General features: G+C 40.8%; 1 protein-coding gene across 2 annotated transcripts in view; it reads right to left on the bottom strand.

Moving 5' to 3' along the window:
- GPC6 (glypican 6) overlaps positions 1-18,961 on the bottom strand; it is a 975,543-nt gene that overhangs the window by 93,194 nt on the left and 863,388 nt on the right. For both annotated transcript variants that reach the window (XM_004680069.2, XM_012723230.1), the window contains exon 5: positions 9,588-9,718. In XM_004680069.2, coding sequence (XP_004680126.1) covers positions 9,588-9,718 — 131 coding nt within the window. The remainder of the gene's footprint in view (positions 1-9,587; positions 9,719-18,961) is intronic.

Consider the following 18,961-nt stretch of genomic DNA (forward strand, 5'->3'; position numbering starts at 1 on the left):
AAAGTGGAGAGGAAAAAATCCTAACCCCCACCCTGTCCCCCATTCAATGTCTGACTAAATCATTATTTCATATGCTCCTTGTTTGTAAACTTAAAACTATTCTTTAAGACAATGCTACAGAATTTACAAAATCAAGTACATTTCAACAGCCTGGCTTTGCATCATCCACTCATCCCACCATTTAACACCACTGAGTGTCACAGTGGCCAGCCTAGGGACATTCTATTTTTTAAAGGTGATATATATGCAAAACTCATTACTTCCTAATTATTTTACTATTACCTTGCTCTTGAGGTTACTTTTGCCACCTGTGTCTGCATAGGGGGAGAAGCATCATGGGGGCTGCTCTGTGTTCAGTGACGTCAGGCAGCAGCTCGAAATCATCACTGGGGGACATTTACACCACAGAGATCGGCCACCACTACATGCTGGCATGTTTTCTACAAGAGAGAACTGGTTGCACTTAACATCTCTCAGAGATGCCTTCATCTTGTCTGGGCAGTGAAAGGAACATGGCTGACAGATGGTGTAGTTTGGGGTGGGGGGGTGGAAAGGGTGGAAAGAATGTCCCGGGAAATGTGCTGGAGCTAGAAATAAGAGCAACAGAGTCCAGGCCATTTGATTTGACATCACCCCTTTATAAGAAAATCCACGTGAACTCAGAACAAACTTGTGCTGTTCCAGGGTCACCTGTGCATGTAATCTATTAGTGCGGGGGGCAGGAGGCAAGGTAGGGGTTAAAATATGGGATTCATAGAAGTGGATGTCAGAAAGAATTCTTTTGTAGAACATTTAGGCAGTCTTGGACACAGTTTCTGTGCTTGCTACTGTGACCTCCATGGTCCATGGTAAGGAAGCATGGGCTCTCTTCCCTTCTAGGTTAAAATTTCTACTAAGATGCAGGCTCCCAAACACTATCACCTCCTCAGCATGCAGGACTGTGCAGATAACCAGTGCATCAGAAACTCAGTAATTTAGGGTGGGGGTGGGGTGCCCTGTGGGTGGAACCTGCAAACTGAGGCCATGACATGCAGGACCACCTGTGGGTTTTACTCAGATGGCAACAGGGGGGGGGGCATGGAGGATATGAGCAGGCTGGGGGCGGTGTGAGTCTATTTGCATTTTGAGCTTCTTTGGGGTTTTGGCTCCCTTGTGGAGAATAGATTGGAGTGTGGCAAAACCAGAGGCAGGAAATTAACTAGGATGCTGTAATCCATGTGAGAGATGATGGATTTAGGGGAGTTCTTGGGGGTGGAGTCAAAGACATTGGAAAGACTATTTCACAGGCTTCCTGTGGATCAGTTAGGAAGGGAGAGTTCAGGGTTTTCCCAGGTTTCTGGAGTGGAGACCCCTGGGGAAAGAACAGGCTGTGGATGAGTCCGGGACCGGGGCAGTGATGTGGCAGGTGGAGGTGTGCTGCAGGCAAGATGAGGAGAGCAGTCCTGGCTAAAGAGGTGATGGAGGTCACAGTAGCAAGCACAGAAATTGTGTCCAGCCCAAATTTTCTGCAAAATAATTCTTTTTGACAATCATTTCCATGAATCTCATATTTTAAAAACACACCCCCCCACCCCGCTAATAGATTACATGCACAACTGACCCTTGAACAATAAAGGTTTCTACTATGTGAGTTAATTTGGATTTTCTTATAAAGGGGTGATGTCAATTTACAGTAACCATAAATACAGCAGGGTATGATATATGTGTTTTCTCTTCTATATGATTTTCTTAATAACAGTTTTGTTTTTCTAATTTTATTGTAGGAGATTGTCTATAATAAATTTTGACTGTTATCAGTAAGCCTCCTATTAACAATTGAGTGTTGAGGGGAGTCAAACATAGTGTGTGGAATTCCAATGGGGTGGTGGTCAGCAACCTTAGTCCCCTGCATTGTTCAGGGTGAACTGTATTAATAAGACACTATTGATTTTTCACCTTGTCAGGCGTCTAAGCTATTTGGCAGCTGTGTAAAATATATTCTAGGAAAATGAGGAGGTGAAATGAAAGAGATGTAAAATACGCATCTAGGCCCATATAGAATTCAAAATTTTCTGGCAGAGGAAGTTGTTGTAAACACGCAGAGTGGCTTCTTCACACATGTTTAAATATAGGTTTGCTGGGGCAATAACTCTATCATAATCAAACCAGGTTGCATATTCCTGAGTAAAAAAGAAATTCTTAGAACTGGATAATTGTGTATTTGCGAGGCTGGGCAACAGCCACTGAAATGCCCATAACACAATAATCTGCTCCCCATGGGCAATGTGTTTCTAGCGAGTTCTCCTCGGGAAGGCAGGGGGAGTAGGTTGTCCTAAGAACATACTGAGTGTTAAAATCTGAATTGAATTTCAATTGCCTGTTCTTGAGTAAACTGCATTAAATGTAACTATCTTATCTCTGCCCTGAAGTGAAAGTGAAAGGAAATCTGAAGATAAATCTCCAAAGGTTAGTGATAATCTGGAATTTCCCTTTATCATCAAAAGGAGGGAAATTTTTTTTTTTTATCTCTTTTACATGGAAGGAAATTTAAAACTACTTTGCTTCGGACACATTTCCTATAAATGCATTGTAAGCATTTTTCTTTAACCTTTATTTTACATTCTAAAAAATGTGTTCCCCCTCTCCCTGCCCTACCACTTGAACTATCTGGCCCTGTTATCCAGTGATGTTACAAACAGGAGTGGGACATAGTCTCACTCTCTATATTGAAATGAAGAAACCAAATAAAAGATGTTTCAAGATGTATGGTTTCAAGGTCACTACTTTTTGGTGAAAATTAAAAGTGAGAGTGATGGCAAAGTATGAACTTTGAAATTCAAATAACTCATGAAAATATTCTGAATCTGGAAATTGTTCTTTTACACACAAAATTCAAGAAGAAATAGAACTGCTAACTTTATACATCACATGGCCATTTACTTTATTCCTCTGTGACATTGAGGAAGAGTCTGACCCGTGACTGAAGGATAAGGTCAATTATTCGCCCAGTGGGCGAACAATGTGCTACCAGGCACAGCCTAGGACTCCTTCGAAGCCCTCTGCAAAGCTGACCTTGCTGAGGCCACTGGAGGAGAACAAGAGCCAGCGTGAACATTGGTCTCCCCCGGCCGCTCGCTCCCCTTCAGCCTGCTCTCTCCTGAAAGTCTTGTCCATGAGGCATTCTTTCAGAGCCAACCTTGCAATGTCATAGGCTAGGTGATTCTCCTTGGAGGAACTAGTCTGCCATAGGGAATGAAATCAGGCACAAGTGGATTTAAATGCAGTATACATATATCAGACTCTTTTCTGGTGGTAGATATTGAAGATGAGCTCGTAAACCCCAAGGATAAGACAAAAACATAACAATGAAGCTCTCTAGCATTTAATAGACATCAGAGACATTGCAAAAATAAACTATTAAGATGCTTAGCTTTTCTCAGTGGTTTGGATTTGACATATTCCATGTGAAGTCCCTTGTATATATCATATTATTTTTCTACCAAATGACTCTGAGAGGTGCTATTAACATCCTCACTTTTAACGTGAATTAGTTGAGTGTGCGCAGATAATTTTTAAAAGACAGATAAATACTTTTTCCCAAGTCACACTACCAGTGGAAAAAAAAATAGATCCCATTTTGGCTTGATGCCAAAATCTGATCTGGTAACCTCTATGCTATTTTAAAGATACTAGGCTAACTTCAAGTATATTTTCTATGCCTTATCTTTGACGTCTCTCTGGCAGTTTACTTTCATGTTCCTAATTTATCTCAGCCAGAATTTGCTTCCTCCAGGTGTAAAAATAAATGTGAGGATGACTGTGGGGAATACGTATGAGATGATGAAGTTACAGTTCTGGAATAGCTTAAAATCCCAGGGAGAAGAAGGCAAACAGCCAGATGACCACAGCACAGGGGATAATTCTCACTACATTAGAAGGGGACACACAACACCGGGATTCAAAGAAAGCAAGACAAATGCTCTTGGAATAAATTCTAAACCATGTCCTTATGTCTGAAAGTAGTGACTTGTCCCAGGTGAATCGCTAACATAATATTTATACCTGAATGTTTTGAAAGGAAAAAGATTCAGAGAAAAAAGTCATATCTGAATGCAAGTCGATGAAACCTCATAATGAGCCGAGATAACGTTCGTAAAACTGTAATCAGTTAGAGTTGGGAAACGGACATTTAGATCAACCTCTCATTTTACAGATGAGGAAACTAAGATTGGCTAGAGGCAGAAATTATTACATTCTTTTTCTATTCTCTTAGTTTTTTTCATCTTCATTTGAGCTGTAGAATCAGAAGGAATTGTCTGGAGAAAATTAAGTACCTGAAGGCTGTCCTGCTCTTTGTAATGGGTTCTCTCCTCGTCTGTAATAAGTATTAATTGAATGAATGATCTCAATTGGAATTTAACAAGTCTTCCTTCTTAATTTAGATTATATCTGACAAACCAATCTTTTCCTGGATTAGGTCTAAAATTATTCCTAATACACTTAAATTATATCTAGTGAGATCAGTTTCATCTTCTCTGCTAGGATGGAAAGGAGATTATCCACACGCTGAATTCACAGGCGGGAACTCAGCACATTTTTTTCTCCCTTCCCTTGGGTGACTTGCACAAATCTGCAGAGTTCTGATCTTCTTGGATTTGGGTGGGGAGTGGAAGTGGCGGCTTTGTTCTCTTAGATGGGGACTGTGAAGCTGGTAAATATAACAAACTTGGCTGGGGCTTGAAGAACTAACAGCTTGGGTTTCTGACACACAGACTCTGCACAGGGTGGGCCAGGCAGTCGCCCTCCCTTGACTGTGGCCTGGACCTGGTGGAAAATGCTTACTGAGGAAGCAGTGGCATGCTGGAAATACCTTTTCTTTTTTTTCAAAATATATATTTTTTATTAATTCTCATTGGTTTACTGATTCATTGTTAGTATTTTGGAAGTACAGGATAGCCTCCATAGCACACCCACCACCAAGGTACCCACAGTCCTCCACCTGTGTCCCCAGTATTCTCTCTGCACCCTGTTCTCAGCCCTCCCCTCCCCCACTGGGTGCCTCAGCTCAATGGTCAGCTTGCAAAGGTTGGTTTTGAAATCTGCCTTGATCTGACACTGTTTGGTTTCTCTATATTCCACATATATGTGACACCATCCAGTATTATCTTTCCCCTTCTGGCTTATTTTGCTTAGCATAATCGCCTCCAGCAATCTATTCTTTCAGTCAGAAAAGTTCTGAGCTTCAGTTTCAACTCTGCCCCTTGTTAGCTGCATGACTTCGGGCTTGCCACTGAATCTCTGCAGACATAAAATGCTTTACCTTTAACACAAGGAAATGAATGCTTCACACAATTGTAGTGAGGGTTTGAAATGAACATCTAGGACACCTAGAAGCAGAATGACAGGAGAGCAGAACATTGTTTTGTCTCTGCTGTGCCTCATGCCCGATTCATGGCAGGGTGCTTATTGAATGAAGGTGGGACTTGCTCACCAATGGCAGCTTGTCATTGTTACCAGGTGATTACTCTTCCAGAAAGGAAGCAAGAAAAGTTTGAATTTGCTTGATCATTAAAATATATATAGCACTTATATTATTATATACTCTTATATAGTCATATTGTAACAGGGTGGTCCCCAGGGAAAGGGGAAGTTCCAAGTTCCCTGCCCCACCCAAGAGAGGTAGAACTGAGCAGGGAGGAGAAGTTGGAGAGGAGACTGAGGAGGAAGGAAGCAGGAGGGGGAAAGCAGAAGGAGACCTGAGGGAGACACACGGAGCAGAGACATGTGAAGAAGCCGTGCTTGTTTCTTGGTCCTGGACTGGCTAAAACAGATGTGGATGACCCCCGTGGAGGTTGTCTATGGCGGCTTTTATCTTGAGCTAGATTTTGTTCTTTCTGTCCCAGATGTGCTGGGCTACTTCTGTCCCTTTCCTGTGGGTCCCTACGATGTGGTGCCTTAGCCTTGTGGCAGCTTTCAGGACTCAGTGACCCTGTTTTGGGCCAACCCTCTTTGGCTGGACATTACCCACGAGGGGATGGGTAACTTTGGGTGCTTCATTTGAAAACTATATTCTTTTCCTTTTCTTTATTGAACACTAATTGTATTAATGTTTCTTTCCATTAAAGGTCTTATGCATTAGAAAATGTTTTGTCTTGATGACAGACCTATTTAGAGTGTCAGGTTTGGGGGTTCTGGGTGTACCTCCTCCTGGTGTACCTTTATATATGTCATATAAATCTTGTATATGTATATATCATATGAATATTGTAGAAAAGAGACACAAATCAAGAGTTTGAAAAAGTGCACTCTGATCCCATGACTATACAACTTGGTAAAGCTGATGTATTTATTTTATTTTATTTTTATTTTTTTGGAAAAGACTGTACGTGTGCCTTACCGCCAACAGTGTAGCTGTGGACTAACATGGAGAGGAAAAAAGATCTGACAGTACCTAAAAGACACATCTATGACATGATTGGAGCTTGAACATACAACATAAGAATAAATCTTTCATTAGTCTGGGTATCTCACTAATTCAGGATCTTAATGATTAGGTACAAAAGGTTGGCTGTTCCTTTCTACAGACAGAATGACAACTACTGCTTTAAGGGAGGGAAATGCTGCCTCCGAAACCTTCAGATAGAAGGCAGAAAAATGTGAGCATTCTTATTTTATACTCAACCCTCTGTAATGAGTAACAGAGCTAGCTAAGAGAAACATTTCACTAGAATTTTGTAAGATGTGAAGTACTAGGCAGAGTGGTAAAGGGAACTAGACAGATAGATACTTTAAGTTCACCTGCTACAGTCATTTGTAGTTTCTTACTTTCCTGGATGGTTTAACTGAAGGTTACTGAACTTCCTTGTATAGCAGATTTTAATTGAACCCTACTCTGGTGTGAGACTGGTGTATCGGGCAGCCCAGTCATTAAAATGTAATGTCTAGCCAGGCCAACTCGGGAATCAGCTACTCCTTCAAGCTCCTTCAAGGAGACCTTTGTAAGTTCTGTAGTTTTTCTAAGTCTTAATTTCCTTCCCTGGAAAAGAAGGAAGAAGAGCTACCTCATTATAAGCATAGTTACAAATATTGCATAACTCGAACCATGTCAAGCACTTAGAATCTTTGGCAACAAGACTCAGCAAAAGTGAGCTGGAAAAATGACTGCTTTTCTGAAAGAAGGTCTGGTTATGTGTTCTGTTGGTAACTGCTGCATAAACTGAATGGTTTCCTAAGGAGAAGTTGCTGTTCTATCCGGAAGTAACATGTCATTTTAATTTGTAAGCTTTACAACTCTCAGGAAGTTGGTCCCCAATTAGGAAATAGTTACCTGTCATCCAGAGCTTGCTTGTTAGAAATTAATGAAGTGTCCGGTTATGCAAATATTTCAGGGGAAGTTTGGAAATCTAGAACTTACTTGATGAGACTGTATGCAATGAGTAAAGGTTCCTTTGAAAAAGGAAAAAAAAAAATCAACCATCCATGTCTTAGCTAGATTAAAGAATTTAGATTAGTGTTCAAGAAAATTGCATGGATGTGGCTTGTATGGAAAATGAAACCACATATTTGCAAATTGTATTCTTGATGAAATAAAAGCCTCTCCATAACATAGCTATCCCACGAGCAGATCCTGTTGCTGTTTGCTGTTAAGTGGACCCAAATTTCAACCACTTTTTACCTCTCCACTGTATCAGAGACTGGCTTTCATCCTTCCTTCACCCCTCTTCCAGACCCCTCTTCCAGACCAGAGAGCCGCCTGGCAATGCTCACTGCTCTCCTCTCCTCCCCCTTCCCTAACACACTCCATTTCCTTCCTCTGTGCTACCAATACCCTTCTTTTTTGCTTGTTGTTTTTACCTCACTTAACACCTTTTGTACTTTTATTTATGACTCTCCATGATGTATCCTCATGTGGACTCTGACATGGCCTGTATTATTTCTACCCTTGATTTTGTGTATTCCTTACACAGAAACCTGTGCATTTTGTGAAAACTACATTCCCTGTGAGCTGCAATACTATTATAAAGGAATGGGGCAAATTCTACAAAACTGTCTCACCCGCATTCCAGTTAATAAAGAGAATCCATCTAAACTTCTTAGAGACTTTTTATTTAATTTTTTTTGAATACTTAGAATGTTTTTAATGGAATAACTTGACTGGAACATGTTCGCACCCACACCTAAGGAAACCTCTGTTTCTTAGATGTTTGTGATGGTTTCAAATCACAGACACTATTTGCCATGCCTTCTTCTCTAGAGCCCTGTGAGCATCAGCAAACTGAGCACCTACTCAAGTACCTGGGCTACTGCTCAAAGATCACCTTCAGTCTCTTCTAGGCAATAGATTTGAGAGAAATAGATGATTGCTATTTTTACACAGGAAAGGCAGAAGCAGCTTTTCACGGAACCCCACGTGTGTTATTTGCCCACCAGGAGATGCCAATTTGGAGTTTCCTCCATTATGCTGGCTACCCAAGCTCATTAAAAGCCAGAACTAGATCTAGGACACACTCAGCCCGTCCATCTCCCAAATCGAGACAGTAACTCAAATCAGGGTCTTTCACACTCTGCTTCCTACCAGTTCTCTCTGAAGAGCCCAAATCTGCTTTGACGCACACCCAGCCTGGGAAACCAAGTCCAACGCCTTGGCTCTGTTTCTGCTGGACAGTACCTCCCCCAAATGTCCCCACCTCCTCGGTTATATTTGAAATCAGGTTCACAGAGATTTTTTTTTAAATGGAAGAGAGTTAAACATGCAACTCTTTGCCTGACATCTATGTGTGAATGACTTTCAATTAAAATACGCTCCATCAACAGGTTTCAAGGGCTGATACAGATTTGGCGAGTGTTTCGTGACAGGGAGGCTGGTAAAAGAACAGAGGCGCATTGTGTAGTCTCAAAGTGGGAGAGAAGGCGTGATGAAGGCAGAGACTGGAGACCACTGCGCCGTTTCAATTTTGTCTAAGGAGGCTCCTGTTAATCTTCAACTGGGTGGGGACAAATAAAAATTGTGCACCTGGTATTCGTACTCTGCAGCTGCCAAGCTAGAAGCTTGTCTCATATGATTTATGAAAATGTACTACCCTTTTTCCCTTTTAATGTGCGTTTGACTTTATACAGAGGCACGTTTAACCCTGAAGATTCATTAATGAAGCTTACAGCCTTGTTTAAAAAAAGGAACTTGGAGGGACTGTTTAATTCTTTACAATAGAACATATAGCACTTTTGCCTGCTCTGTGCAGCTGAAGATATAATTAGGCGTCACTAGAGAGAGAACAGGGCGAGGGTGTGACGAGATTTCAAGCATTATAAAGAAAATTCCCCCCAAATTGCTTACAAATGTGAGGGATTAGTCCATGGACTTGAGTCTCTCTGAGACTTTTTAGCAGCCAATAATTTCTTCATGATTGAGTAGTTGCAAAATAAAAGATTGCTTCCTCTCTCAGTGCCATTTTGCTAGACATTTTTAATGAAGTAGCAAATTTGTAGCTTGACAGGAAAAGCTCACTGACAACGTATTAGAATTTCTAATCCCAGCCGACATATCTAGTTACTTCATTTTCAGATTACTGCGCTTTCCTCATTAGTAGACGTATGAGTAATGCAAATACCTTTGCCGACACCTGCATGCTGTTCTCTTGCATGTTCATGATGGCCTCAGAGATCTTGACGTCTATGGGATCCATGACCGACTCGATGTTGAAAGGTCCTTCCAGTCGCTCGGCCACCAAGAGCATTGCATCTGTGAAAATACAGGAGCCTGGTTTGAGAAGGGGGCCCTTCAGGTTCTCAGCATGGGTTTTGACATTTCCAACACAAGCCACTCACCCAGACACGTTATGTGCTCTTATGTCACCCAGAATGGAATGCATGACTACATCTGAAAGGAATATTTTATTTCATTTGAAGACTTAAAATGAGTTTACAGGTATAGAAGTGAGGCTGAAAATGAGGAAACTACCTCAGATTTAAAAAGTTGGACATATTGAATCATCCCTTGTGATGGGAAGAAATAGCAGCAGCAATATTAGGTCAGGGTTGACTGCATTTCAAATATAGTCTAACCTCTTTTCTCCTGCAGTTGGGGAAATTGAGCTGAGGGCGGAAGTGCTAATTTGTGAACTCAGATGCATAACGCTCAAGCCCCAGCACAAGCAAATTCCTGTGTGGGAAGCATCTCTGGGCTTCCCATAAACAGCTCTGTCCCTACTTTGTGCTCTCATTTACCCAGCATGCTCTCCTGTTCCTATACTTCGACAACCTTTGGGGATAATGAAGGATCTCTTACTTGGTTTTGGAGACACCGTGCTTTTTATGGTACTTATCACATTGCAAGTTCTCAAAAAATGTTTATGAAGTTAAACTGAATTGAAGTATTCTTAGGAAGCCTTTATTTTCTGGAGGACGTAGTAGTACAGAAAGGGTGGCCAGAGCTGTGGGCCAGGCGTTAGTGACTTGGCTTGAGTTCTCTTTTGGTCAGTAGATGAGCGGCTGTGGCATAAGTTCTTCGAATTTATTGGACCACAGAGTGATGTCTTAAAGGAACTGGGGATGGGGAGTCTCTGCATCTATGGCAAGAGGCATATGCCCATTTTTATGCCCCTGAAAACTGGCCCACACGTGTATATAGTGTTCTGGGTAGAGTTTGATAAACTACATTGCCACTAGGACTATAGAGCAGAGCTTTCTGTGAGGACGAGAGAGCAGCAATTAAAATTTGAAATATGGCTAATGTGACCTAAGAATTAAGTTGCTAATAAATTATTTTGCTTTTCATGAATTTACATATAATTTTGAATATCCACTTGAGCCAAATGGCTACCGTACTAGACAGCACAGTCTGGAATTTGAACACATAGACCCAACATAGCTCAGAGTTTCATTTGTTAAAAGCTTTGAAGGAGCCAATTTTAAAACACTGTCTTTATTTCATGTTTATTACCAAACCTTACAAAATGTAGAATAAAAAAAGGTGAGAAGTACACCCAAATTGCCACTTCCCAGAATAACACTCAAAACAGCTTGGTCTATGTAACATTCTTTTTTTTTTTTCTGTGCATGAATATTTTAAGCATGCAACTGGAGATATATCATACATATATCATATTATCTGCTTTCCAAATGTAATATATTATTAATGTAACACACTATTTATAGTAGCTCTTTTACAGCATTACTGTGAGGAAACGAAAAAGTTTTTTGTAACTTTTCCAACCATGATCAACCAAAGTCCAAGAGCAAAAATTTCTCAAGGTTATAAGTAGTGATGAATTAGACATCTGCATAAACTTTAAGGCAAGATTTTTTTTTTAAAGGCAAGATTTTTTTAAATAAGAAAGGTATGGTCTTGTCTGGAAGCAAAAATCCACATTTTTGAAGAGCACCAGACCTTTGAATAGTCTCAGCTTTCACAGTAGCGACTGGCACTTTTGGCCAGACCTCAGAACTAAGGCCTCACTTTGCCCTCAGTAGAATGACCTGGAGTCCAAGACCCCACGGCGCTCAGCACTTGGGTCCCTATATCGCTGCTCCCCATACCCACCCCCATCTATTCTCCTGGGCATACGTGACATGCAAAACTGAAGTGTGGACCTAACACAGAAGCCCTAACAACACATTTTCTGAGTTTCCTCTGAGACAACACAGCAGGATCTTACATCATGATATAGAAAAGGGCAATAAGGGGCACAGTAGTAATTGACTATGGAAGTTGTTATTAATCAAAATTGATCAAAATCAAATCATTAAACAGCATGAATATACACCCATCTATGGAAACATGATTCCATATTTAGAAAAACATGAATTATACTAATTTCTGCAAAAGCTCAGATGTTGTGAACAAAATGTCTAGTTAAGATAACATGCACATATCAATTATAAAAACACACAGGCTTTGGTAAGAAAGAGAAGGCTGACAGAGAAGGCTGTTTTTCTGCGCTCATATTTATCCCATTACAAAGCTTAAACAATGGGTTAGCTGATAGAAGATCAGATCAACCAATGCAAAAGAAGACATGCTATAGAGAAGTCCAGAAATAGAAAAAGAAAATCATAAAAATAGCCGTGTCCCTCTGCTATCAACATTGGTCTCCCCAGCTCCCTGTTTTGTTCTAAGTGTGCATGACTGGCATCCCCAGGGCCATAGAAGGAAGGCAGCTTTTCCAGACAACTCCTCTAGCCTTTCCAACTTGCACTTTAACGCATCCTTCTAATAGTACCTGCCTCTCGGAGTCCAGACACTTTATAACGGGAGAAATAGTCTCAGAGAAGACCTGGGATCAGATGGTGGCTCTTCCTTGGTATCAGGCCCCAGGTGGAGAGAGTCTGTGTGGGAGCAGTCAAGGGCATCCTGCTTCACCTGTTACTCCCCTCCTGCTGCCAAGTGTGCATCCAGGTGTCAGGAGATGCTACCTTCTGCTTTGGGACTGAGGCAAGTCCGACTCTCCTCCAAATGAAGAGAACACTCACTCCTTCTACAACACGAGCCATAGCTGCTAAGTTTCTCTGAAACCAATTAAGTCACAACATGGCCATAATTTACTCTGGAGGCTGCCGCCCTGTGCTATCTTAATTATCTCCAGGATGTTTATGTTTTGAAGTATTTGGAACATTATTTTTAACTGTACTCTTGGAGATGTTATCTATTGCCAATTAAACCCGGGCTGTGGTTGTATGTCAGCGAATGATCCACGGTAGCCTCTGAACATATCTCCTGTGTAACCCAGGCGTTGTTTCTCTCTAAATAAAGGATTATTGCTTTGCTCAAGGTGCATAAATAAGTTTGGTTTCTAAATGGAAAATGATATTTAGGTAGATTAAAAATAACTGGTTTCTTGGCAAGAGGAACAGGAGCACATTAAGCCACCAAGTGGCATTGGCTCAGTCTGCGTGTGGAACAGCTCAAGTCCAAGGGCAGCACTCAAAACGGAGCAGCTGACCCTAGGGGGCTCCTCACCCCTACTGTCAGGTAAGTGTGAGGACGCCAAGAAGACTGTGAACTAAGAAGCTGGTTCTCACCCACTTCAAATCTGCTGCCACCGTGATCTTGGGCTTTCCATACACCAGGACGATGAGAGAAAAAAAAATTCTGTTTATGAGACCCAGAGTATATTTTTGTTATATTAGCCCCCCCAGCAGACTAAGGCAGGTGCCCAAAGGGCCAGACACATGACTGAAGCTTTCTAGAACCTTTCAAAACAGCTCATTTGCCAGGTGATTATGACCTGTTGATGCCATTCAACACCTGTCAGCCCTAAGAATCTGCCAGCTGAGCCTTGCCTGAATTTCTGATTGACAGTTCTACAGGTTTTTTTTTAATAAAACTGTGGCTGTTATAAAACTATTTGAGGCTGCTAAATTTGGGGGTAATTTATTTCATAGCAGTAGAAAAGAGGAGCTAGATATTTCTGATTGCTGGGTAGCACTAAATATGAAACTATCTTGTTGCATGTTTATACTTCCTTAGGATATAAAGTGTGCTTTCATATGATCAGACAGAAGGAATATGATCAGAGAAAAGGAGATGCAAATTTGAAATGACTTTGCTGAATTAGTCTGATTTTAACAAGAGAATATCTTTCAAAATATTTTGGAGAAGGCAAAAAGGAAAGCCTTCCTTTACAAATGATTTGTCATTAAGCTTTCCTGGAGCAACAACATAATAGAAAGGACCCTGAAAATTCAGTTGGGGGGTGTGAGTGGGGATGTGATGTCCAGCATGGTGCTAAGTTCTGAAAACAAGGTTGTATAGTTGAAAATAGTTAAAGAAGTGATCTTAAGTGTCCTTACCCCCCTCCCCCCACATACACACATGGCCACTAGGAAAGATGATTAACCTCACTGTGAAAATCACTTTGTGATATATAATGTGTCAGATGCACCTTAAACCTATGTAATGTTATATGTCAATTGCAACCCAATAAAGCTGGAAAAATAAGGAGAATTCAATGAAAATCAACCCAATTTAACCTAATATGTATTTATAATGTGCCAGGTCCCTCACAATGCCACCATGGATTGCAGGAGTAGGGGTTCTGAAGGAGTCTACAGTTGCCAACTCAATTATGTTTCAAATCTTTTTGAGGTGAGGAATGTGAACCAGATGAAATTTAAAAAGATATGCTCTTCCTTTAGAAATTTGAATTAAGATCACACCCTAATATTTCAAAGTCCTTATTCCATCTTCTAATAATCTACTGTCCTACTAATAATCTACTCTTCAAAAAATGAAACTGACCAACATGGTCCACCTTATTGTGTGACCAGAATGCCACCCAGCTCATGTCGCTTTTCTTTGGTGGCTACACCATGGTTTTCGCCTAACCAGGATGCTTTTCCCCACAGAAAAGCCAGCAAAGGAATACAAAGAATCACGTGACTTGAAGAGCACCCTCTCACATTCAATCACTGGCACCCAGTCATTCATCACCAAAGAAAAGGGATGAGTTTCGGTGTGTCTCTAAGCCCCACAACCTGGGTACAATTAGGAGAAGCTGTTTTCCACTGGGCTTGCTGGGATGGGCCTCAGAGAACACCTGTCTGTTCCCTTCCCTCACATCAATTCATTTAAATGCTTGTGAGAGCTTGGACAACAGCATATTCTGGAGAGACCTAGAAAGAGGGCATAGCTAATGGGGACTGAGGAATATACAACAGCAGCAGGCAGGCATGACCTGAATAATGAGAAAAGGGATCTTGAATTATCCAGCCAGAAACATTAAAAAATATAACTATACTTAAGGCAATTGTTTCTTTAGGCATTTTAACTTTCAGGGTTCTGATTAAGAAGACTGCTCAACAGGGAGAGTATTTCCTCCTTTCTGGACTGTGTTTCTGAATTACTAATCCCTCTTTCCACTTCTGGCTGTGCTGCTCTGTCATCTCTCCCCTGACGTTGTCAGCCGAGCTGTCTTTTAAAAATGCAAATCTCATTAGTTCACTGCCTTGCCAGAAAGGGTGACATAGCCTTCAGGTGAAAGTCGGAACCTCTTAGCCTGGCAGTAGAAAGGCTCTTCATAAGCAGGTCCCTGACCACTTCAGCTCCTGCTGCTCTTCTGCCTCCCTTGGGGAACCCCCTGTGGAGTGTGTATGTGGGGAGGGGGGTGCCTTCAAATAGCATTGAAGTTGTTAGGAGGTCCTTCCCACAAGCAGCCCATCCTGAAGTTAATGGCAGACAAGTTATTGCCAACACAGTCTTGTTCTCATTTTCTCTGCTCAAGAACTTCCCGGGGTTCAGGTTTCAAGGGCGATTCATCATCCAGCTCCACCCCTCGCTTTTAATGCCTTTCTCACTACCTAGCGCGTCCTGTGGTTTCCTGCCATTACAGAGCATGCCACAGTGAATATCCGTGTTCATAATTTGTTTAACATGTGTACAAATAAATCTTTTGGGTGGAACCTTGGAAGCGAAAATGCTGGGTCAAAGCAATGGACCTTTAACATGTTGATGGTTAGGGCCCAGCTTCCCATCCATAACTGTCCCCATCTCCATTCCCAGTTGTCATAAAATGACGTCTGGTTCTCCAGTTCTCAAATGCCCAGATGTTACGATCAAATGTTTCCATCTTTGCCAATCTGTTAAGGCAGGACACTGGCCTCTGAGAGTGGTTTTCAGTTGAATGTTCCTCCTTGTTAGTCAAGCTGAACATGCTTTAATATGTTGTAAAGCTCTTTCTCACAGTCTATGTGAACCCCTTTTTCTTTTGGATTATTGATTTTTTATATTGATGAAAAGAATCTTTTTTTTTTTTTAAAGATTTATTTATTCGTATAGAACTGGGATGCAGGCCAGAGATACGGAGGGTGAGAGGATTCACCAGAGACAGAGTGGGGGGCAGAACAGGCAGATCTATGAAATACACTGCTGAGGGGAGCAGCGGGCGGGCCAGGAGAGGTCTGCCTGCCATGTGGTCACCTCCGGGGCAGGCGGGGATCGAACTCATGCGGAAGTGGTTTCAGCTTCTTAGTGCTGTGCTTTAACCCGTTGCGCCACCAGGGAGGGCCTTTTTTTTTTTTTTTTTTTTAAGCACACCAGGACACCAGCTCTTCTGTGACATAAGTTAACTGTTTTCTATTCTAGATGTGTTTATTGTTTGCACGGTAGAGTTTGCTATGCAAAAATTAAAAAGTTTTTAAACCAGATTTGCCAGTCATTTGTTTAATTATGTTTTTGGCTTTACATCATATTTATACATGTCCCTCTTTCCACATTTACCTCCATGACCTAAGCTAATACTGCTCACGTTTTCAATTATTCGCTGCTTTGCATGATAATCAAGCACTCTCCTACCCCAGATTCTTTGCACTTAAAATGTGCTGCTTCTGGGCCCTCCCTGGTGGTGCAGCGGGTTAAAGCACTGTACTAAGAAGCTAAAACCACTTCAGCATGAGTTCGATCCTGCCCTGGAGGAGATCCACATGGTGCGGCAGACCTCTGCTCCCCGGCCCACTGCTCCCCTCAGCAGTGTACTTTGTCGATCTGCCTATTCTGCCCCCACTCTGTCTTTGGGGGGGTCCTCTCACTGCCCTGTACCTCTGGCCTGCACACCAGTTCTGTATGCATAAATAAATCTTGAAAAAAAATTACTGCTTATCTGATTGTTCTATTCTTCATAGCCCTTAGTGCTAATTGGATTATTTGTACAGTCAGCCAGCTGTTTCCCACTACTATGTAGACCCCAAAACAATAGGACTTCATTTTTGTTGTTTAGCCTTAAGCCCTAGAAAAATACTTGGATGCCAAGATTTTGAAATGAAGATCTGTTATATTGTTGAGAAATAAAGTCTTTCTCCATACTTCTAATAACAACAAAAACTAACTTACTTCCCACCTCCCTGCCTTAAAATCCTCCCTCTCTACTCCACTGCCTTGCACGTCCCCACACATGTCTGCATAACTTTATTAGAGCTAGCCTACAGGATAAATAGCCCCATGATGGCGTTTGATGTGTTATAAGGTGCGCGAACAGTTTCTGTGAGAAGTTAGAATCTTATTGTGCTTTTTTTATTAGGTAGAAATAACGTTTTAGTTCTTTTAACTTGAAATTGAAAGTATGGCTGCTTTCCTGTCAGTCAAAGGTCATTTCTAGGTTAATCTTAAAAAAGAAAATATGTTGACATTTTTGGCTTTACCAAACAAGGTAATTCCTGCTGCTTCTCAAGACTCTGGTTTGCCATTAACTTCCAAACAATCTCGGTGATGAATGTCATTTTTGTTTCTTCCCTGTAATTTGTCCACATTTACTAAACATCAAATTGATGATCCTCTTTTTTCCCATTTTGTCAACCCTATATAATGTGCAGGCCTGTAAATAATATCTTTAAAAAATATCAGACCATGACAAGAGTCAGATCCAGCTAAAGAAATCGTAATGCCACAAAGTGAAGTAAACAATAGGAAGTGGAAGTGAACCAATTAAAGTCGATTTAAAACAGTGCACAGAGATCTGACTTAAAAATAAAACAGGACAGCCACCCAGAATAATTACAGTAACTGAAGAACTAAAGCCAAATAAAAGAGAATTTAATGAAAATAACTGTTTACTTTGAAACCAAATCCAGGAAGAGGAGGAGAGAACAAATATACAAACTAATTTAATTCTGAAGCCAGTGCAAACACAGAGGCTTATTTTACCTCAACACTGCAAAGGAAATGCAAATTGTGAGGGAAAATAAGTCACTGGTATTCCTAGCACAGTACAGAAATTAGGATCTACAGGACCCATTTTTAGATGTTGGCTTCATTTTCGTGGAATGATGCATAGCATATCATAAAATATAATATATTCACGCAAGCATCATCTCATGGCCTTGTTATGTCTTTGAGATGTTTAGCTGCATCACAAACTAGAAAGCAAGAACCTTGTTAATCATTCATTTGATGGACATTTAAGTATATACTCCCAACTCTAACCCTTAATTTTTTCACTGCTGACTGTTCATACGAATAGTTGTGTTATTCACAGGGACTGGTCAGATAATTCACATCACCCTATTAATACATGCCTTGAGGATAAATCACAGAATTTAAGGTAAGGAGTTCTTAAAGACCTTTGTAAGAACCATGTCTTTATGTCCAAAGTTCTTCCTCCAGGGTCTTAGTATCTAGTTGGTTTATTGGAACTAGTTGGTTATGTAGTTTAGGAAACCAGAATCCCCTTGCCTCAAAGAAAGCAAATATATCAATATAAACAGTAGAACTCAAGCCAACAGACCTAGTCCTCACTCACCCTGCCTATTATATCAAGCACTTTAAAATTGGCTCAAAGAGCAGCTATGTGCTTACCCAGTATTCCATTTCTTGCTAAATTCCAAGTGTTTTAACATTTTAAGAGAACATTGAGAATGAAAGCACAGATGATAAGAGGAAGAATTTTTGTCCTCAGATTTTTCTCTCTCCTTCTTCACTGAATTGAGGCTTCTCTTTAAGTCTTCCTAATTGAGGCTTCTCTTTAAGTCTTCCTTACTGCTCCTGTTCTGTCAATGTGGACACTAAGAACTTGAATTGCCATTGACAAACTTATGAAATCTTCATGGTCCCCTTTACTCTTTTGTTTATTGGGGATCTTACTGACATTTTCCACTGTATGAAAATGATTTGATATATGCATATAATGAGACATGATCACTAGAATAATTTGTTAAAACCTATCACCACAGTTTCATTTTTTTTTGTATGTGATGAGAACTTTTCAGATTTACTTTCTTACTGACTTTCAAATATGCCATATGATATTGTTAACTATAGTCACCATGCTGTACATGACACCCCAGACTTATTTATCTTATAATTTGAAATTTGTAGCTTTTAATTGCCTTCAACCATTTTACCCACCACCCCATACTTCTGTCTTAGAAAACCACCCATCTGTTCTCTGTAATCTATGAGCTGGGTGTATTCCAGCTCATGAAAATGTAATCATATGCTTTTCTTTGTAGGACTTATTTAAATCAGCCCAGTGACTTAAATTTCTATCTGTGCTAT

Source organism: Condylura cristata, unplaced genomic scaffold (assembly GCF_000260355.1).
Source record: "Condylura cristata isolate star-nosed mole 26May11 unplaced genomic scaffold, ConCri1.0 scaffold00010, whole genome shotgun sequence".
Classification (NCBI taxonomy): Eukaryota; Metazoa; Chordata; class Mammalia; order Eulipotyphla; family Talpidae; genus Condylura; species Condylura cristata.